General features: G+C 44.3%; 2 protein-coding genes across 7 annotated transcripts in view; both read right to left on the reverse strand.

Moving 5' to 3' along the window:
• The window catches only part of LOC139546769 (methyl-CpG-binding domain protein 5-like), a 52,798-nt gene extending 52,130 nt beyond the window's left edge, over positions 1-668 (reverse strand). For 4 of the 5 annotated variants that reach the window (XM_071355534.1, XM_071355535.1, XM_071355532.1 and 1 more), the window contains exon 1: positions 313-668. The gene's annotated coding sequence lies outside the window, so the exon portion shown is untranslated. The remainder of the gene's footprint in view (positions 1-312) is intronic. The other variant, XM_071355533.1, reaches the window with a different exon arrangement.
• Positions 669-2,486: 1,818 nt separating this feature from the next.
• Positions 2,487-22,910, reverse strand: part of LOC139546771 (activin receptor type-2A-like) — a 47,050-nt gene continuing 26,626 nt past the window's right edge. The window contains exons 5-12 of one of the 2 annotated variants that reach the window (XM_071355538.1): positions 12,736-12,759; positions 10,352-10,495; positions 8,665-8,808; positions 8,213-8,358; positions 7,865-7,979; positions 7,494-7,632; positions 6,433-6,563; positions 2,487-5,768 (exon numbers count right to left, since the gene is read on the reverse strand). In XM_071355538.1, the coding sequence (XP_071211639.1) occupies positions 5,574-5,768; positions 6,433-6,563; positions 7,494-7,632; positions 7,865-7,979; positions 8,213-8,358; positions 8,665-8,808; positions 10,352-10,495; positions 12,736-12,759 (1,038 nt within the window). In that variant the 3' untranslated portion in view covers positions 2,487-5,573. The remainder of the gene's footprint in view (positions 5,769-6,432; positions 6,564-7,493; positions 7,633-7,864; positions 7,980-8,212; positions 8,359-8,664; positions 8,809-10,351; positions 10,496-12,735; positions 12,760-22,910) is intronic. The other variant, XM_071355539.1, reaches the window with a different exon arrangement.

Raw genomic sequence — 22,910 nt, forward strand, 5'->3', positions numbered from 1 at the left:
CTACTAGCTAACGTTAGTTACCTAGCTGCCTTTACTTTAAGGAGCTCGCTACTTGGTGGCTACGCTTACTACCCTGTTATTGACGATGACATAACATAAACACAGCACGAACAATTTCACAGCCAAGAACACGCTTAGTGAAGATAGCTACAACTTCAACAGTAGTCCCTGCATGACAAAATACATGTTTTTTCCACATCTTTGTTGTGCTACTAGTCGCTAACTTAGCTAGCCATTTAGCTAGCTAACCAGCTACAATAGAGTTTGCAAAAATATATATCTTACATTTGTAAACTAATTTTACACTCTTACCTTAGTTACCTTTTTCAGATGACAAAAACGACACCCAGCAACCCGAGAATTTAGTAAAAATATCACCATGAACCGAAGCCCTTTGCAGAAATGTCAGTCGAGTCGAGCCAGGGCCAAAATTGAGACAGCCAGAGACCAGGCAGAGGTCTGTTGCTGAGAGGCAGGAGTCAGAAATAAGGTTTTAGCATATCCCAAATACCATGCCCTGCATTTAAATAGTCCACATTTAGCTTTTAAGGATTATGTGTTGAGAAATGTTGAAATAAGTCTAGGTTCAGGTTAGCTATTCCTTTGAAAATCAAGATTAAAGCGCTCCCACGTACAAGTGCTACTGCTCGATTTCTATCCAGCTTGTTGGGAATAGAAATATGGGAGAGATAAATTGCGCATGCGCCGCAGCTGGAGCCTGGAAAAAAGGTGTCCCACCATGCAACACAATGTAAATGGTACGCAAGTAAGGTTTAGAAAAAGGGTCTGTGCTATCCGGGATCCTTGGGACGTCCATATGCCATTGAAGTTTAAATGTAGTTATTTAGCAGGAGACATGTTGAAACATTCTTGTATCTTCGAAAGTATTATGGTGCATGCATTCCATAATGCAGGCATATTCTGATTATTGAATAAATTGTGATTATTTTGTACTTATAGTACACCACTGCCAGACAGCTGTTCATAATGCATCCATTGAATGCATTTCGTTTGAAAGATTTTCCCCACAACGTTCTATCACAATGAATGGCCTTATTGTAGCTTCTATAGGTAGTGTAAATTATAATGTGCGTACATATTTAGTGTATCAGGCCCAGGATGTTCAATTCATGTTCATGCATCCCAAGGTGTGACAAAGGGAATCTGAGATGCAATGGGCTTTGCTGCCATCTAGTGATCAGATGGATGATCAGACCCTAGCTCCCTAGGGTGCTGAGATCTACCAAACCACATTCATACTGTACTTAAGCACTGCATCAGAAATTCTGCCAGCTTGGTAGATGAGGGACTGCACGAATCATCCTATTCTCACAATCTATCCTAAATCAGCAGCACAGTTGTAACATTCATTCACAGCCATCTGCACATTAATGGGTTTACACAGGTGGTGGGTAAACATTGGATGAATGTTGCTGCCTCTTCTTCAATGCTCCCAGGACAGTGTAGTCTCCGAAATCCCAGACCTCGGGCTGGAACATTGTTAACTCTTAAGGATCCACCCCTTTTTTCCAATTTTCGCCTAAAATGACATACCCAAATCTAACTGCCTGTAGCAAGGATATGCATATTCTTGGTACCATTTGAAAGGAAACACTGAAGTTTGTGGAAATGTGAAAGGAATGTAGGAGAATATAACACATTAGATCTGGTAAAAGATAATACAAAGAAAAACATTATTGTCTTTTTTTGTACCATCATCTTTGAAATGCAAGAGAAAGGTCATAATGTATTATTCCAGCCCAGGTGCAATTTCGATTTTGGCCACTAGATGGCAGCAGTGTATGTACAACGTTTTAGACTGATCAAATGACCCATTGCATTTCTGTTCTAAATTTTGTATCAAGACTGCCCAAATGTGACTAATTTGTAAATTAAAAACTTCTCATGTTCAAAACTGCACTCTCCTCAAACAATAGCATGGTATTCTTTCACTGTAATAGCTACTGTAAATTGGACTGTGCAGTTAGATTAGACAACAAGAATTTAAGCTTTCTTCCAATATCAGATATGTCTATGTCCTGGGAAATTGTCTTGTTACTTACAACCTCATGCTAATCGCATTAGCCTACGTTAGCTCAACCGTCCCACAGGGGACCCACCGATCCTGAAGAAGTTTTAACATTGTGGGAGGCAACCTGTCTACCTAGGAATATTACAACAACAAAAAAATGTATATATATATTTTTTTATTTAACCTTTGTTTAACTAGGTAAGCCAATTAAGAACACATTCTTATTTACAATGACGGCCTACCCCGGTCAAACCTAACCCGGACGACGCTGGGCCAATTGTGCGCCGCCCTATGGGACTCCCAATCACAGCCGGTTGTGATACAGCCTGGAATCGAACCAGGGTCTGTAGTGATGCCTTTAGCACTGAGATGCAGTGCCTTAGACAGCTGTGCCACTCGGGAGTAAGTGCACCTGCGTTTTCATACTCAGAACCTCAAAAACAGACAGTACACATTGTTCAGAGCAGTCACTATACTTTATTTTAGTGGGAGAAATAGCATACAATTTATTCTGTACAATATTTAACAATCACTTCCAACCAAGCCCTGAAACTGTTTGTTAAATACTTGCAAAACAAAGGAAAAGATGGCATGTTTATTTTGATTGTAGGATGGCCATTTATGCTTATGGTGAGAATATCGGCAGATAACACAAACCTCAGTTAACAGTGACACCATTTCTATTGTGTGATGACAAAGTAATGTCACCGTAACATAGAAAATAAAAACGCCATAGCTGATCAAATCTCAGGTCATATTCCCACAACATTGTTAATTATACAAGTCTATGGTTGCACCATACAACTCGCCTTCAACACTGATCAATGTTGTGGGAACGTTGAGTGACAGCTAGGATGTCTGTCTGAGGTAAATTATGAGCCAATCCAGGGAGTCTTTACTAGCATAAAGATATATAATAACAATACTACTTCTTCTGAAAGAGAAGTTAGCATTGTCTGGGCCTTGACATAAATTAATAAAACCATTTTAAAAATACAATTACATATCAAATAAACAACAAAAATATTTTGGGAGAATATTATTAACAATAGAAAGGATTTTTTATTCATTTTTTGCCTTGAGACCATATAAAACAACATCATGCTAAAATCACAATCTAAAACAACATTCATATGTACACACTGTGCATTTTCCATCCAGTCATCTACTAATGTCAGAGGGGTTTGGCTTTTAAGGGGGTGTAATGTAGGCTAAATGTAATGTGTGCCTCCTTAGAAACATAATGGTGTCATAGAAACAAGTAATGTACTATTGTTTTACATAAAATAAACCTAGAAACCTTCTGAGGCCAGAGGGAGAGCATCTGTTTAGTGAGATGGAGCATTTGCACAGCAGCAGTGTTTTTAAAAAGTATGGAAAATATGGAAACATAAAGATTGGATTTGACTTTCCTCCTTGGCATCAGTGCTACAGATAATACAGTAAGTATATACCAAAATGGCAGCAGTTGCAAATCTGTCTCCCCTGCTTTTGAAGATTGCTCTGTTGTTGGCTCCCCATATCTACACTCCTGAATCAGTGGCTCAGGTTAGAGAGGAATAGCAAGAGTAGCATAGATGTCAGTGAGTGAGAGAATAATAAACCCTCCGAGCTACAGGCTTAGTCCTACAGATGCAATGACTACTTTAAATCCATAACTTACATATCATTGTACTATTGAGATGGCATACAGTTATTGCCAGAGAGGATGTGCGGGTTTATAGTCAGAGAATAAACAAAAACAGCTGATTTCATTGATTAAAAAACAAACGCTACATAGAGATTGAAAGTTGGTGCCATGGCAAGAAGCCACTGTCAGCCCCAACTTTGATTGCATACAGTTAACTGAGTAAAAGCGTAGTGTTACTATATCCCTGAATGTTATGTGGTAGGCTATAACAAAATATGTCTGATGGAGAGAAGCATATAATTGAGTCACCAATGTTTGAGTACAATAGGACTACTAACAGAACATATTCCGGGTTAGAATCTGAAAGCTGCAATTGGCCATTTGAATCTTTTTATGTCTTGTCTAAGGAGCACAGAGCCAAAGTGGTGGACATGGTGTTAGTGATGGGGAATACAAGATTGAAGGGGAACACATATAGATTTGATCATGATGGCTACTTTAGTAATGTAGAACACCTGACATGATCTGAATAACCCCTCTATATGGACATCTACCTGAAAACCACACCAGCTGTAAAGACCTCATGTATGCACCCCTTGATTAAGTTGTCTCCAAAATAATGGCACGAGAATCAGTCAGCGCCTAAAAGCAGAGAGGATGGGGTCATAGAGTAATGTGTGCTTCCTGAGACGTATTGAAATATGATGGAAATAGCAGACTACAAACAGAAAATACTACAACCAGGGCAGGGAGAAAGAGCAATACCGTTACAGCGGATTGTAGACGTTTCATTTTAAAATCAATAGGGGGTTTCGAACACCTGACACCAGTGTCACACACTTTTACATAGAAAAAAGGGGGGGAAAACATGCGTTTTTAAATATTTTGTAGACACTGCAAATCTAATAAGGGAAATGCTTTTAAAATATTTTTTCTCTAATGTATTCATATTTTCAGGGATTTTCTTCTCAACATGTTTAAACGGTCTAAAAATGTTGGTAAAACAACAACGCTCACAGTCACATTTGAATAGCTGGGGCAACATATAAAATACACAAACAAAGGACTTAACAAGGCAAAAACACTGATTTGTGAATGGCCATTTTTGTTGGCATACTCCATAATTTGAAAAAGCTTCAATACCAAACATGTCATCTGAATGTCGATGTCCTGTAGTGGTTTTAGTGTTACGAAGGAAAACATCATTTGTAGGATGTGAAACTGAGGTATACCTTGTTAAGAGACTCAAGAGGTTGATGGTTATTTTTAAAGAAATGCTGTGAGGCAGGTCCGGATAAATAACCTTGATTACGCAATTTTTTCTCTCTGTTGATATATGTACAGCAGCGATACACAGACATTCAGAAGCTGTTTCTTATTGGCATTACAATAGTCATTCATAGAAACACAAAGAGCAAATGTGTTTAAAAACCAAGTTGCCCTTTTTTATACTGAAATTAAATTAACTGTGTTTGTGTCGGGATTCTTCTTCTCTCCTGTTCCTCCTTTTCTTAGAGAAAAAACTGAAGTCAGTCCAGGAAGTACGTTTTCCTTTCTTTTACAAAAAATGTGTAATATCAGCCAAAAGGTCAACTTTAAAATGACTTTGTCCATTGTCAAGGTGCGTCCAGTGAGGGATTTAGATGATTGCTAGTTTGTTTTCCCATCACGCCCTCCCATTTTAAAATGACCCAGGCGTGAGGAAGTCTTTAGGCACACATGTAGCTAAACGCAATAGGAACCAATTCAGACCTGGATAGTTCTCCATGAACCTAGGTCCACTGAGTGATTTTTGCCGCCACCTTGTGTACAATCACAGCGACGGATGTGGAACGAGTCTTGACCCTCTGCTCAGGGAGGTGAGTCTCTGTGGGGTCTGTTCTCCTGTCCTGTGTTAACTCATACGCCTAGTCATAGGCTGGACTCTTTAGGGGGGTAGTCCACGTTGGTCACCATGGTGACAACTGTGACAATCTCCTCGGGCGCAGTGACGTTGTTGAGGCGCTGCATCTGCACCACGCGCTCCTCCACGCACCCCGCCGACAGGCGTGCCTCTGCCTCATGGTCCCAGCACTCCTCGATTGTCTCACACAGCATGGTCAGACCCTGGGAGGGACAGAGCACACACATTAGCACACACACGTTTACCCTCTGCGACACAAGGGCACAATGACACACAGCAAACAAGGCCCGTGTGGCAGCATTGTGGACAGAGAGACCAGACGCCATTAGCTTAACTAATCTACTGTTACAGATCCACAGATTCGATAGGAGACACTGATAGTGCAGAAACTTTGAGAAGGAGGCTACTCAGCAGACATTTCAGAAATGGCCGCTATCTTCTAGACTGGGGGGGGGGGGGGGGGGGAAATCAGGCCACAAAGACAGTATCATTCTCCGATCAATAAGTGTCCGCGTTGGGCTCGAGTTAGGATGCTCTGCAAACATTAGGGATTCAGACAAACCGTCTTAGCTAACCGCAGTCAAGACATAAACAGATGAGGTAAGCAGTGGCCTGGGCCATGGCAGGAAGTGAAAGGCTTATACAGGGAAATTAACATGGAGCTATATTTAGCTATAATAGCCCATTGTAATGTTAATGTCAAAAGCTGTTCAGTATTTGTGCTATTTTTTCTGCTCAGCAGAGCTTCTCTGTACTCGATGTCCTTACTGTTCCATGATGATGGGTTTTGGTAGTTTGTGGTAGTCACTGTACTGCCCCTTCAGTCACATTATAGATTAAGATACATGGTGTATATGATCTACTCACCGCGTGTTTCTGCCAGCACTCCCTGAGCGTGGGCCTCAGCTTTTTGTGGACCACTACCTCCTGCATGTCCTCCAGGGACGGGTGCTGGCCAATCTCCTCCTCAAACGGCAGCATGTACTCATCCACAGGGCCTGAACATACACACAGCACAATGTTACACACACATCTCAACACCACAGTGACCCATTCACAAAACAAAATGCAATCAATATAACAATAGTTTCTTTGAGCTAATAAAGAACATAAATCAGTGGTCAACTCAATCAGTGCTCTGAGATTCTCATAAGGAATTAAGAGCTGATGCTTTCTGTGGTCTAATTAAGCAATAAGGCACGAAGAGGTGTGGTATATGGCTAATATACCATGGCTAAGGGCCGTCCCTTGCACGACGCAATGCAGAGTGCCTGGATACAGCCCTTAGCCATGGTATATTGGCCATACACCACAAATCCTCAAGGTGCCTTATTGCTATTATAAACTGGTTACCAACGTAATTCGAGCAGTAAAAATACATGTTTTGTCATACCCATGGTATACGGTCTGATATACCACGGCTGTCAGCCAATCAGCATTCAGGGCTCGAACCACCCAGTCTATAACAGCCCTTGACCAGTGGAGGTCTCCCTCCGAGCCGGTGAGTTGCTCTGACCAAGCTCTAACTCCGAGTTGACCTCCAGTAATAACCACAGAGTGTTCCACATGCTGACCACCGACACAACTACCCAGGCTAGGCCAGGTCACTACTGCTCCATGGAACCAGACAGACATAATCCATAACAACCGACTGGCCCCTGCTTAGACAGTGGTGGCCCTTGACCAGGACTATGGTAGTACTATGGCATTAAAGGACAATCCTCCTGGAGAGCTACTGGGTATACAGGCTTCTGCTCCAGCCCTACACTTGCACACCTGATTCAGCTAATCAAGGTGCCGAGTAAAGTTATAACTAAATCCTGCGGTAGGGTAGCTCGCCTGAGAGTAGGGTTGGAAGAGAATCGTGCTCTCCAGGAGAAGGATTGGTCACCCCTAATGTATGGTCCTTCAAGGGAGTGTGCTCTTACCGTCGGCAGCCTTGCAGCGTGCGGCCAGCTCCCACAGCACCAGTCCCAGAGCATACATGTCTATCCTCAGGAATGAGTCCCGCTGGAAGTTGATCGCCCCCTCCAGGACCTCAGGGGCCATGTACCTCCGGGTGCCCACCTGGAAATGATAGACAAACACACACTGATTTGTTCGATATCAATCTAAATCAATGGTCATGCTTGTTTTGGACAGTTTACAGTCAATTGTGGAATACAGTGTCTATTTTGGCATCAGGCAATACAAAGCTCAACTATTGACAAGCGCATTTTATGATGTAGAATGATCCAGTCATTTTGACATCATGGAACCTATCAGACAGTCTCTCCACAACCTACATCTCATCACTCACCTGTCCGTGCGTGTCCCCAGCTGATTTCCCAGCCTCAAACCTCAGGGCCAGGCCAAAGTCAGCAATGCAGGCCGTCAGGTTGGACTTCAGAAGGATATTCTTACTCTTGATGTCCCTGTGGATCACAGAAGAACAGAAACACTCCAATGAGACAACAGACAGCGTGGGAGAGGAAAGCTACCCATCACTTATCATAATATTGTATAATATCTGGAAGCAGAGATATTTTGTTTGTGGAGGAAGGACGTGGATAAAATAAAATATAATATAATAGGTTTATTGGAAGACAAAAACATGGAGGATAGATAGGATAGGTGACTGGGGAAGATAGGAGAGCAGGGAGCTGACCTGTGGGCGATGGCAGGCTTGTGTCCATCCTTCAGACCAGGAATGTCTTCATGGAGGTAAGCCAGGCCTCGGGACATGGTCTGGGCTATGTGACACAGCTCGTTCCATGACAACACGTTGGCCTTCAGATAGTCTGTCAACGAGCCCTGGAAATGGAGGCATACAGCCAGTTTATATAACAGCACCCAGCAATGTGCCTCACCTTCAACATGCCACAACAGTCTGACATAATGCCAGCTGATTGTTCTACTTCTAACCACTAGAGGGCATGTTTATTCAACACAGATAAAAATCATTCTAGTATTCTCTGAAAATTAGGAAGAAACATCATTATCTTCTTCATGTTTATTGGGATAATTGTTCAATTCTAGCATGAGAACGTTGAATGAGTTCGGTTGAATATGCTTTGTGTTTGTGCTGTGGTCCTTTGGCCAGCAGGGGGGGGGCTGTACCTTCTCGTGGTAGGCTGTGATCAGCCACAGCTCTATGTCCATGTTGGTGCCCCTCTTCTCCGCTCCGAGGAAGTGGAGAAGGTTCTCATGCCTCATCCCGCTCAGGTTGTAGATTTCATACTCATTGTGCCATGACTGCTTGTCCTGAGGATGACAAACAGGGCCACAGATTCACTACAAAGACAAATGTATAACAACTAGTGAGTATTGGATTTCCCCCCGTTATTAGATTGCAAAGTATTTGGTAGGGTAAACAAATTGTCAAAAGACACCAAAAAAACATTTATTTAACTGGTTAAAACAGTATAATATACAGTCAGGTCCAAAATGATTGGCCTCCTTGATAAAGATGAGCAAAAAAGACGAGCGAGCGCTGCGACTTTTCCTTTTCAATTATGATTGCATTTTTTAGGTACACCTCGACTCAAGTTGGTTCAGTGCCCTCCACTTCTTTCCAAAAGACAGTATAAATAAATAATTCAAATAGTGAGCTATATTGTATGCTCAATTATTTTTGAAAATGATATCCTTTTATACAAATACAATTGCTAAGAGAATGAGATTTTGTTTAAAAAGTAATTTAAAAAAACGATCGATCTATCTAAAAACAGATGGGTCAACATGATTGGCACCACTGTTTTCAATTATCCAGCACCCTCACATTGTGAGGATAACGACACTGAGGCTTTTTCTAAAATGTTTTATGAGATTGGAGAACACATTGGGGTGATCTTAGACCATTCCTCCATACAGAATCTTAAGATCCTTGATATCCTTTGCCTGCACTCAATTCAAACCACAGGGTTTCAATGGGGTTTAAGTCCAGAGACTGAGCTGGCCATTGCAAAAAGTTGATTTTGTGGTTAATTAACCTTTGGTGGATTTTGATGTGTGCTTAGAGTTATCGGCTTGGTGGAAGATCCACTTGCAGCCAAGTTTCAGTCTCCTGGCAGAGGTAACCAGGTTTTTGGTTGGTACTTGGTAAAGTTCATGATGCCGTTGACCTTAACAAGGGCTCCTGGACCAGTGGAAGTAGCCCCATAACATCTAAGATCCACCACCATATTTTACAGTAGGTATGAGGTTCTTTTCTGCATATGCATCTGTTTTTTGACACCAAACCTACCACTGGTGCGTGTGGTCAAAGAACTCTATTTTCAAGTCATCTGACCATAGTACCGCCTGGAGTTTGCTAAACGGAATTGGCACTTGGATTGGAACCGGTGCTATGGATGATGAAAATAGAGCTCATTTGAAAAAAAAAATTATTTGAAAAAATTATTTCTTTGCATTACCTGTTAAACAAAATCTTTCTCTGAGCAATTGTATTAGTATAATGTAAAAAAAAAAAAAAAAATGTTTAGCATACAATATAGCTCAGTATTTCAATTATTTATTTTATAGTCTTTCTTGCTCATCTTTATAAAGGGTATCAATAATTATGGACCTTACTGTATGCATGTTCTGTCATTATGTCAGTTAGTGCTTAGTGGTCAATCGAGGCCACTGTGGGTTTAGTGATTGGCCTCTAAGCTAAAGGGCTGGTCAGCCCAGGAGGATTAGTTAGGGCCTGGAATTTTAAGACTGACGACGCTCTCCTCTCTCTCCCAAAGAAGCAGGGAAAGCCACCCTCCCCTAGCCCTGCATTCTGCTGCAGGTGGTTAGTTAGTGGCTAACAGTACTGTACCTGAATGGGGAAGATTTTGACAGCCACATAATCATTGAGTAGCTGAGCCTTCCAAACGCAGCCGAAGCGCCCCCTGGCTTTGATCTCAATCAACTGCAATGGCTTCTGACCCAGGATGGGGGAAGGGGGCATGGGCCCTGGGTCCTACAAAGGAGAGGAGAGAAAAAGACACATCAACCTCACTGTTTATTACACAGAGGCCAAGGATCAAGTGCAACGCTTTGCATATCGGCATAGTACAGTGACTAAAGAAGTAGGATACAAAATGGCTGCAGTGTAGCAGGGTCAATGGTTGGGCCATAACCTCAAGTCAAAGAAAAGGGAAACTTTAGAGCAGCTGCTGGGCTGGGCGCTATGAAGCTTTGACAGAAGGGGCTTATGGGGGCTAGGGAAGTGGTGAGCTTGTTAAACTTAATCACCAACCTCTGTCTCCTCTCTGGACTACTGGATGAGGCCTGACCTACTTAATGTAGAGTAGCAGGGGACGGACTACTCTGACTGACTGACTACTGCAGCACGTAATTATTCAACATGGATGCACAGTCCTGGTCTGCAAGGAATCTAGTACCTGATTCACACTAAAGGGCCAGGTCAAACCGTACCGTGCTGGCTAGGATATTTTCTTTTCACATTGTTCTTTCCAGCTCGGTTTGGCTCAGTAGTGTAAAAAGGATATACCAGTCCAGGTGCGTCAATAGCCCATTTGAAAGATAACAGAGGTGGGTTGATTTTCTAGTTTGAGTTAAAGTAATGGGACTACAGTTCCTGATCTGGAACTAGGAGTTCACGTGGACTAGTCTGGGCCTTTCATGTCTATACAGCTCTGGTCTGTGCTACCCATAGATCATGTTTTATAGGCATATCCTTCATAGCTCCAGACAGTACTAAAGAGAGACCTTTACCTTGATTCCATCAAGGAAGAGAACTACAAAGGCAGGCTTATGATGTTGATGACAGACCGATAAAGGGGTGTTCTGGTCGCAATACTGACTGAGCATGACCTTTATGTATCTACAGAATATGTTGTAGGTCTATAGACTATTGTATGTTGAACCTATGGGTTTATGTCCGGAGTTGTAGGTGGGGTGGTCATATGGCTGTGTGTGTGAATGATTCTTCCCAGGACCTATAGGCCTATGGTGACCTTTTCCATCAACTAAAAAACATTTGTCAGCAGAAGCGATGGTCTGTTTCCCGTGTAAACTGGCTGTGTTGGGTGGTGAGTTTCTGGGCCTCTTATCAAAGCAGAACATCTCTGCTGCTACCTAACTCACTCACAGACCTGAAGGACCACAATATCTACAGCCTGCAGGTCATATAATAATATTGTGTTCGTTATTTGTCCTCTAATGGTTGAGTTGAACAGCAAGGAAAGTAGTGAACCTCTATATCTATACAGAATGGTTGTCTTTCCCCATGGGGTGTACACATAATGGCCTGCATGCACATTGCTACTGTATGTGTACAGCCACAACGGGAAGGGAACAAAGAATACACTGATTAATGACAGCAAAGGGTGGAACAGGAAGGAGGAAGGACACCAAGTGAAAGAGGGAAACATATAGGGCAGGATGTATAGGCTTGGCCTAAATCATGCAGCTCAGGCCTAACTCCAGCTACACCCTGCACCTCCAGCTGCGTTCACAATGTTCAAGGTCATGTTTACGTTTCCATTCTCTCAAGTGTCAATCATTGCACAGGCACTGCTAAAAATGAAAACAATGCAATTTTATGGTCCAGTTGTCCCTGTAGGCTAGGACAGGGCGGAGAGGCCTAACATTTATCATCTTTATGAGTCATTCTTTTGTCTTCAACAGGCGAATCAATACTGTTGTTTACAAGATATTGAGAATGGTTATCCTTGTACTGACTTAGTTATAAAGTAAACCAGCAGGTGGTGGTTTGCTTCTGTTCAAAATGGTTATTTGGTTATTTTATATTTAAGAAGCCTATAACTTTGTCTGTGTTCTTAGCCACCATTCTTCCACCCCTCCCTTCCACCCCACATTGATATAAGCCACCATATCGATCATTTCACCATCACGTTCTTTGGCTGCATTCATAGCATGCTCGGTCTCTTGCGTTCCAACCACTGAGGCATCGGTCCATGCACTTAGACTCTGCTGCAGAATCCCAAGCAGGACAGTGGATTTAACATGTATCCGTGCACTATAAAACACCATTAAGGAGCATCACAAAAGTAAAATACAGTGCACCGTTACAACTGAAATAGAAATGAATAGTGTATTTGAGGAGGTGGCAGGCTCAGGCTTGAGGGATATGATAAATCATATTCATAAGAGATGCAAAAACAAATCCAACCAATAAACAGTCTTCAGTGAACAGATTGTACCCAATTGCTGAATGAGAGAGACTTCTCTTACCTCTATCATAATATGAAAGGCGTGCTAGTTAAGGAAAGAAAACAACATTTCCAGCATGAGAGACATGGAAGCATTGTAAGCACAGAGAGTGGCAAAATAAATGATAATTGAGCTGATGACCTATGGACCGAGGATATAACACCACTCCTCTCCTTGTTATGACCTGACCTAGGATCAGGGACACCAAGGTTTGTCCTGGGAGTCAACCATGCTTTCAACTGACCTCAATTCAGTTCACTGGAAGCTGTGGAGGCGAACAACAAGAGTGGGCCATTTTTACAAAGCAACATCTGGAATGAGTAACCAGTCAACCGTGAGTTCCGCTGCTCACCTGCAGCCAAGTTTTCAAGTCACGACAGCGTCTGAGAGTCCATTAGGCCGCCTGTCTGCCTGAGAAAGCTTTCTATTTCTCTTTACTTTACACCCCGTTACAAAACCATCATATTGAAGCGCCAGCCAATTCATTCCTACACCATTCACACACAACTGGCTAAAGGCAATAGGGGTGAAGTGGGTGAGTGACAGTACTCACGGCTAAGGCAATAGGGGTGAAGTGAGTGAGTGACAGTACTCACGGCTAAGGCAATAGGGGTGAAGTGAGTGAGTGACAGTACTCACGGCTAAGGCAATGGGGGTGAAGTGAGTGAGTAACAGTACTCACGGGGTAAATCATACATACTAATGGTGTGTGTCACAATGGTACTATGTTTAGCGTGTGTGTGAGGAGAGAGGCTACTGCTAACTCCAGGTTTTCAAGCCCAGCTATGTGTGCATATTACAGAGTGTTCAGCCCCAGGATGCTATAAAAATGACAAGTTGACGGTAAGCATTTCAGTGGCTGCCAACAATTCCCCCAGAATTCGCAATGGCTGTTAGAGAGTGTGATTACGCTTCTGGTCCCTTCCCTCCCCTGACACACCGCCAAGCGAGCACACACTGTTCTCACAAGCACACGAGCATGCGCACGCAAATGTGCACAAACACACACACACATCCCTGGTAGCACTGCTGCACCTAAATGCTCCTGTAGCATGTAAATTAATTTGAGTGAGTGTGTGTGACTCAGTAAGTGTGTGAGTGAGCGAGCAAGTGATGCATGTGTATGTGTGTGCAAGCACGTAAGAGCCTGCACAAGACATAAAGCCCATGAGAATGTCAGAGAGTCAAGACTAGAGTATAAATAAGAGTATAAAATAAAATTCCAAGCAATGGTAACGCCTGTGAAATAAAGCTGACCAAGGACTTAAAAGGACCCAGGTGGCAGTAAGCGAAATACAACAAGACAGGTGCACTCTGCTTGATTTGTCTGTCTGTCACTTCAGTGAGACCTTGGTAGTGGAGAGAAAGCAAGTGTTGGAAGGACATTAAGTAGGGTTAAAAGCCCTTGCGCCCTCTCTCCTCTCCCTCTCCGCTGAAGGACTTGCTTACTCAGAGGGTGCCTTTAGAAGGCTGATGAATAATGAACAAGCATTCCTCTCCTCTCTTATCCCGCTCTTTTCCTCTCGGATCACATTGCACTCCGGGAAATATAGGTTGAGGAGGGTGAGCCCTGGCCAAACAGCAAACCAGAGGAGTGACCAATCAGTGTGCGTGTGACCCCACAAGAATAGTAAACAAACAAAAATGTGATCAACTGGGAACATTTTGTTAGTCCCACAAGGTCAAATGTTATTTTCTAGGGGGTATAATTTGTGTTAGAATTAGGTTTAGGAGTGTCATGACTTGCCCTGGGGGGAGGATCATAGGCCCCCCCTCTCTCACTCTCCACAGTTTTATGACTTTACTACAGGTCATAAATACCTGGTAGAAACTGCCATGCAGTATTGAGGGAGAGTCTACCAGAACAAAGAGCTTCTCTTAGTTCAAAACTCCTAATCACCAAAATGGGGGAATTAAACAATATTTCTACTTTTTGAGAATGTGGGAGTGGTCCATGGACACTTAAGGGACAGTCATGACGAGTGCGTTTCATTTGGTGATCTCATGAAGGACGGGAAACACACAACTGTATCTCTTAAATGATACATTTCCCAGCTGTCAGGTTTACATCTAAATATTGTGAAACGTATGTGAATAAACATGAAACTATTTGTGAAAAGATGTAAACCTTCTAAATGAGAAAATATGGGTTTTCATACCAAGTCAGTAACCACACCCACGTGAGCATAGACATAGAGTCGGCATCATGGACCACCCTTTTCTCTGAAGTGTATAAAACCCACTCCTGACTAATTTCACACCAGACCAAAACATGCCGGGTGACGTTGGTGTGTGAAATGGTTTAAACTACAACTCTACCAAAGGACAAGTCAGAGAATGCCGGGACAGGAGTCCCCACGTTGGAATGGCTACAATTCTATAGGCCACAGAGACCACAGAGCCACAGAGCTGTAGTTTTGGCTACACGGCTGAAAACGGTTAAACTCTGAGACTATCGATCACTACAGAATAAGAGCAAATCTTAGACGTATAATTACTAGTCTGCAGCTAGAAGTCTAGAACGAGAATACAGACAACCGCCGAAGCATCTATTCTATGATAACAATTCCAAATGGTATTCTAACCACCTAACCACCTACAACCACGAAAGACATTGTGACTTCTGAGAAAGTTAACCAGAGACTCTGATGAACTCTACAGGACGATTGAGTGTTTTCAACGGAGAGACAACAACGGCATACGGGCGTAAATATATACATTGCAATTATTCTGGAATGAGCGGCCGTTCATGTGCAAAGGATTAGCATTTCAATTATTATAATTATCCACTGTGTGTAGTGAATCGATCTTGTTTTTCCCACTCTTTCTCAGTCCCCACCCCTTTCCTTTGTCTACCAAGCCGGCATATCGGCTTAGCCCACTAGTGTCTTTTCTATCATTGTTAGTAACCAATATATACTGTTTGTTTGTTATGTAATTATGTGTGATTATTTAGTTAGTTAGTTAGTAAATAAATAATTAAGCCAATTTGTACATCTTTGATTCATGATTTTAACTAGGGTTCGTGCAGATATCCAAGGGTTTGCGACTTTCAGTAATGAGAACTGATGAGGCAATTAATAATCATTAATGGAAGACTAATTGATAAGATATTAAAATATCTGAAGAATTATATTTCGGGAAATTATAACTCTAATGCTAAACATTTTCCCGTGGTTCCCCGACTTCCTAGTTAATGTATACATGATTAGTTTAATCATTTGTTATTATCATTAGTTTAATGATTTGATAATATAAAGTCTTCACATTTAATGATAGTCCAGACACAACAGGAGTTATGGTTAGTTTTAGGGTTAGAGTTAGAGTTAGGTTTAGGGTTAAGGAATGGTTTTGAAGTTTGGGTTAGGGTTAGGGTTAGGGATAGGGAAAATAGAATTTAGAATGGTTATAAATTGTGTCCCCGCAGGGTTAGTTAAACAAGACTGTGTGTGTGAGCATTGAGCTAGTCGCTAGTGCACGCAATGCAGAGATTTAGTGTTAATCTTTACCGTGGATCTCCTTTGTCGCTGCTGTGCAATCGATGTGATATATGGTAATGGACCAGCATGCATAGTGTAAATGCATAGCTCAACTTGTTTGGGAAGAATGCATGGCTGGCATGAAAAGCACTGAATGTGCAGCTATATATATATATATATATGACTCCTGCTTGCTGTAGATGGTCCAGTAGATAACAGCAGAGCGAGAGAGCTGCAGTATGGGTGTGGGAAGCCAGCATTAACGAAAACATGGCTTGTTATTGATCAAAATCAGGCATGTCTCATTGACCTGCGTGCAGCAAGCCTTTTTATAACTGGGGGGGGGGGGGGGGGGGGGGTAGAGATGAAGAGAGCACGAGCGGGCAGAGGGAGAGAGTGAGGGAGGAAAAAAAGAGAGCGAGGGCATGCATTATTAATCCAACCCTCCCCCTCTCCTCTCTGAACGAGCGAACGCTTTCCTGTACTCAGTGTTCTGTGCTGTGGTGCGGGTGATGATGAGTGGGCGAGGACCACACACACACACTTTAAACCCCAATGATTATCAGGTACTGTACTTGCATAGAACGGCCAGGCCATACTGAGAAAGAACCACACATCATAGGGAGGCCTAACCAGCATTTCTTCTATCAGAATTGCACTAACAGATACACTGTACACTCGTACCAAGATAGTCAGTATCTCATGTACAGCATGTCCATCTGTGTCTTCTGACTATTATAAAAACCCATGAAGTGGATTGGACATTGGTTCTAAAAGCAGCCCTGATGATCCATTGTCAGAGAAGTCGGGCTCATTGTAAAGAGAGGTTGAGGGCCCCTCAGCCCAGGAGCCTCAGAAGGGGTCAATGTGACCTCTGAACTTACGGAAATAGGCATAACTGTGAAGGACAATTCTGCCACTTTATAACCAGTTATTATGCTGTTAGTATACTGTATATGCATTACTATTTAATGCACATTTTGATGTTTTATAATTTTTGTTAGTCATACTGCATATTCCTAGTTTTTGTAATTTTGAAGCTTCTGTACTGCCCTCGTCTACAGCATACTACAATTCCCAGCGTGCATTTTGTCACCTATGAAGCAATGCTCAGCTTAGTCAGCCACTTAGCTAGCTGGCTATCAAGCCCAGAAGAAAGCTTAGTCTAAATATATTGCTTATATCATAAGTTATAAGTACATTTCACATTACTTTTGGGTTGAAAATATATTATAATGTCATTGTCACCAAAAAACTGCAATACACCAAAAATAATTGCATGTAGATTCTGACTAGCTAGCTACGCTAACCATAACACAGTGTAACGAACGTCTACTTCGTCCTCCTCCTCAGACGAGGAGAGGCGAGAAGGATCAGATGACCAATATGCAGCGTGGTAGTTTGACATAATGAAATTTATTTCCAAAACAGACGAAGACGAAAACTCTTAAACAAACTACAAAACAACAAACGACGTAGACAGACCTGGACTTGAGAACTTACATACAATGAAGAACGCACGAACAGGTACAGACTACAAACAAACGAACGAACGATACAGTCCCGTGTGGTAACAAACATACAAACACCGGAAACAACCACCCACAACAAACAATGTGAAACAACCTACCTTAATATGGTTCTCAATCAGAGGAAACGTAAACCACCTGCCTCTAATTGAGAACCATATCAGGTAACCCATTAACCAACATAGATACACATAACATAGAATGCCCACCCTAACTCACGCCCTGACCGACTAAACACATACAAAACAACAGAAAACAGGTCAGGAACGTGACATAACCCCCCCCTCAAGGTGCGAACTCCGGACGCACCAGCATAAAGTCTAGGGGAGGGTCTGGGTGGGCATCTGTCCACGGTGGCGGCTCAGGCTCAGGGCGTGGTACCCACCCCACCATAGTCAATTCCCACTTTTGTAGCCCCCTCCCAATGACCACCCTCCAAATACACCCACCTAAAATAAGAGGCATCAGCGGGACAAGGGGCAGCACCAGGACAAGGGGCAGCACCGGGACAAGGGGCAGCACCGGGATAAGGGGCAGCACCGGGATAAGGGGCAGCTCCGGACTGAAGGACGGCAGCTCCGGACTGAAGGACGGCAGCTCCGGACTGAAGGACGGCAGCTCCGGACTGAAGGAGGGCAGCTCCGGACTGAAGGACGGCAGCTCCGGACTGAAGGACGGCAGCTCCGGACTGAGGGGCAGCTCCGGACTGAAGGACGGCAGCTCCGGACTGAGGGGCAGCTCCGGACTGAAAGGCGGCAGCTCCGGACTGAGGGGCAGCTCCGGACTGGCTGACGGCTCTGGCTGCTCATGGCTCGCTGATGGCTCTGGCTGCTCATGGCTCGCTGACGGCTCTGGCAGATCCTGGCTGACTGGCGGCTCTGGCAGATCCTGGCTGACTGGCGGCTCTGGCAGATCCTGGCTGACTGGCGGCTCTGGCAGATCCTGGCTGACTGGCGGCTCTGGCAGATCCTGTCTGGTTGGCGGCTCTGGCAGATCCTGTCTGGTTGGCGGCTCTGGCAGATCCTGTCTGGTTGGCGGCTCTGGCAGATCCTGTCTGGTTGGCGGCTCTGGCAGATCCTGTCTGGTTGGCGGCTCTGGCAGATACTGTCTGGTTGGCGGCTCTGGCAGATACTGTCTGGTTGGCGGCTCTGGCAGATCCTGTCTGGTTGGCGGCTCTGGCAGATCCTGACTGACGAATGGCTCTAGCGTCTCCTGACTGACGAACGGCTCTGACGGCTCGGGACAGACGGGCGGCTCTAATGGCTCGGGACAGACGGATGGCTCAGACGCGCTGGACAGACGGATGGCTCAGATGGCGCTGTGCAGACGGATGGCTCAGATGGCGCTGGGTAGACGGATGGGTCAGATGGCACTGGTGGCGCCGGATATACCGGACCGTGCAGGCGTACTGGCTCCCTTGAGCACTGAGCCTGCCCAACCTTACCTGGTTGTATGCTCCCCGTCGCCCGACCAGTGCGGGGAGGTGGAATAACCCGCACCGGGCTATGTAGGCGAACCGGGGACACCATGCGTAAGGCGGGTGCCATGTATGCCGGCCCGAGGAGACGCACTGGAGACCAGACGCGTTGAGCTAGCTTCATGGCACCTGGCTCAATGCCCAATCTAGCCCTGCCAGTGCGGGGAGGTGGAATAACCCGCACCGGGCTATGAACACGTACAGGAGACACCGTGGGCTCTACTGCGTAACACGGTGTCTGCCCGTACTCCCGCTCTCCACGGTAAGCATGGGAACTGAGCTAAACGACTACCGCCCCGTAGCACTCACTTCCGTCATCATGAAGTGCTTTGAGAGACTAGTCAAGGACCATATCACCTCCACCCTACCGGACACCCTAGACCCACTCCAATTTGCTTACCGACCCAATAGGTCCACAGACGACGCAATCGCAACCACACTGCACACTGCCCTAACCCATCTGGACAAGAGGAATACCTATGTGAGAATGCTGTTCACCGACTACAGCTCAGCATTCAACACCATAGTACCCTCCAAACTCGTCATCAAGCTCGAGACCCTGGGCCTCGACCCCGCCCTGTGCAACTGGGTCCTGGACTTCCTGACGGGCCGCCCCCAGGTGGTGAGGGTAGGTAACAACATCTCCACCCCGCTGATCCTCAACACTGGGGCCCCACAAGGGTGCGTTCTGAGCCCTCTCCTGTACTCCCTGTTCACCCACGACTGCGTGGCCATGCACGCCTCCAACTCAATCATCAAGTTTGCGGACGACACTACAGTGGTAGGCTTGATTACCAACAACGACGAGACGGCCTACAGGGAGGAGGTGAGGGCCCTCGGAGTGTGGTGTCAGGAAAATAACCTCACACTCAACGTCAACAAAACAAAGGAGATGATTGTGGACTTCAGGAAACAGCAGAGGGAGCTCCCCCCTATCCACATCGACGGGTCAGTAGTGGAGAAGGTGGAAAGTTTTAAGTTCCTCGGTGTACACATCACGGACAAACTGAATTGGTCCACCCACACAGACAGCGTTGTGAAGAAGGCGCAGCAGCGCCTCTTCAACCTCAGGAGGCTGAAGAAATTCGGCTTGTCACCAAAAGCACTCACAAACTTCTACAGATGCACAATCGAGAGCATCCTGTCGGGCTGTATCACCGCCTGGTACGGCAACTGCTCCGCACACAACCGTAAGGCTCTCCAGAGGGTAGTGAGGTCGGCAGAACGCATCACCCGGGGCAAACTACCTGCCCTCCAGGACACCTACACCACCCGATGTCACAGGAAGGCCATAAAGATCATCAAGGACAACAACCACCCAAGCCACTACCTGTTCACCCCGCTATCATCCAGAAGGCGAGGTCAGTACAGGTGCATCCAAGCAGGGACCGAGAGACTGAAAAACAGCTTCTATCTCAAGGCCATCAGACTGTTAAACAGCCACCACTAACATTTAGCGGCCGCTGCCAACAAACTGACTCAGCTCCAGCCACCTTAAAAATGGGAATTGATGGAAATTATGTAAAAATGTACCACCAGCCACTTTAAACAATGCCACCTAATATAATGTTTACATACCCTACATTACACATCTCTTATGTATATGTATATACTGTACTCTATATCATCTACTGCATCTTGCCATCTTATGTAATACATGGACCACTAGCCACTTTAAACTATGCCACTTTATGTTTACATACCCTACAGTACTCATCTCATAGGTATATACCGTACTCTATACCATCTACTGCACCTTGCCTATGCCGTCTGTACCATCACTCATTCATATATCTTTATGTACATATTCTTTATCCCTTTACACTTGCGTGTATAAGGTAGTAGTTGCGGAATTGTTAGGTTAGATTACTTGTTGTTATTACTGCATTGTCGGAACTAGAAGCACAAGCATTTCGCTACACTCGCATTAACATCTGCTAACCATGTGTATGTGACTAATAAATTTGATTTGATTTTGATTTGAAGTGGGCGCAGGTCTCCTACCTGCCCTCGCCACACTACCCTTTAGCCCCCCCCCCAATACATTTTTGGGGTTTCTTCACGGGCTTCCAGCCACGTCTCCGTGCTGCCTCCTCATACCACCGATCTTGGGCTCTCGCTGCCTCCATCTCCTCACGAGCGCGACGATATTCCCCAATGTGAGCCCAGTGTCCTTTTCCCTCCATTATTTCCTCCCATGTCCAGGATTCCTGTGTAGTGGGCCACTGCTCGTACTCACGCTGCTTGGTCCGGGTTTGGTGGGTGGTTCTGTAACGAACGTCTACTTCGTCCTCCTCCTCAGACGAGGAGAGGCGAGAAGGATCAGATGACCAATATGCAGCGTGGTAGTTTGACATGATGAAATTTATTTACAAAACAGACGAAGACGAAAACTCTTAAACAAACTACAAAACAACAAACGACGTAGACAGACCTGGACTTGAGAACTTACATACAACGAAGAACGCACGAACAGGTACAGACTACAAACAAACGAACGAACGATACAGTCCCGTGTGGTAACAAACATACAAACACCGGAAACAACCACCCACAACAAACAATGTGAAACAACCTACCTTAATATGGTTCTCAATCAGAGGAAACGTAAACCACCTGCCTCTAATTGAGAACCATATCAGGTAACCCATTAACCAACATAGATACACATAACATAGAATGCCCACCCTAACTCACGCCCTGACCGACTAAACACATACAAAACAACAGAAAACAGGTCAGGAACGTGACACACAGAGTTACTTCAACTAGTTAGAATGCAAGCTAGCCTGACTGCTCCATCCAAAATAACAGTTTAATCTTAGTGGCTGTCTTAAACAACATGTAGGCCTGTTAAAAAACACAACATTTATTATGACTTTTACAGGCAAATCATTACAGAATCCTAGTATCTCTCAGCCTGTATATTTGGTGCTTTTTTATTTAATTTATTTAACCTTTATTTAACTAGGCAAGTCAGGTAAGAACAAATTCTTGTTTACAATGACGGCCAAACCCTAACCCAGACGACGCTGGGCCAATTGTGTGCTGCCCTATCACGGCCGGTTGTGATACAGCCTGGAATCGAACCAGGGTCTGTAATGACGCCTCTAGCACTGAGATGCAGTGCCTTAGACCACTGCACCACTCTGGAGTGCAGCAAAGCTAGCTAGCTAAGTAGCTAAAGTGTTTTCTACGATAACAGACAAATACAGCCTCAGTGACCAAGCTACCATCCAACACTGGAGGCGTATTGGAACTAATAAAAAGTATGACGTTTACAAGTAATTCAATTAGAACAAATTTGGAAAGGGCACAATGGCTGCTGGAGCTGCAACTTCAGTCGGTGATTATGGGAGTAGTTTTGTAGAATGGAATCATGGGAGTTTGAGTCTTGAACATCAGAAAAATATTGGAATAGGCTGACTATAAATACACTACATGACCCAAAGTATGTGGACACCTGCTTGTCAAACATTTAATTCCAAAATCATGAGCATTAATATGGAGTTGGTCCCCCTTTTGCTGCTATAACAGCCTTCACTCTTCTGGAAAGGCTTTCCACTAGATGTTGGAACATTGCTGTGGGGACTTGCTTCCATTCAGTCATGAGCATTAGTGAGGTCAGGTGCTGATGTTGGGCGATTGGTATGGTACTATACTGTAAAGAAAGAGCGTCATCCTTGTGTTCACTGGGCTCTGTGCAGGCCA

Source organism: Salvelinus alpinus, chromosome 20, assembly GCF_045679555.1.
Source record: "Salvelinus alpinus chromosome 20, SLU_Salpinus.1, whole genome shotgun sequence".
Lineage (NCBI taxonomy): Eukaryota > Metazoa > Chordata > Actinopteri > Salmoniformes > Salmonidae > Salvelinus > Salvelinus alpinus.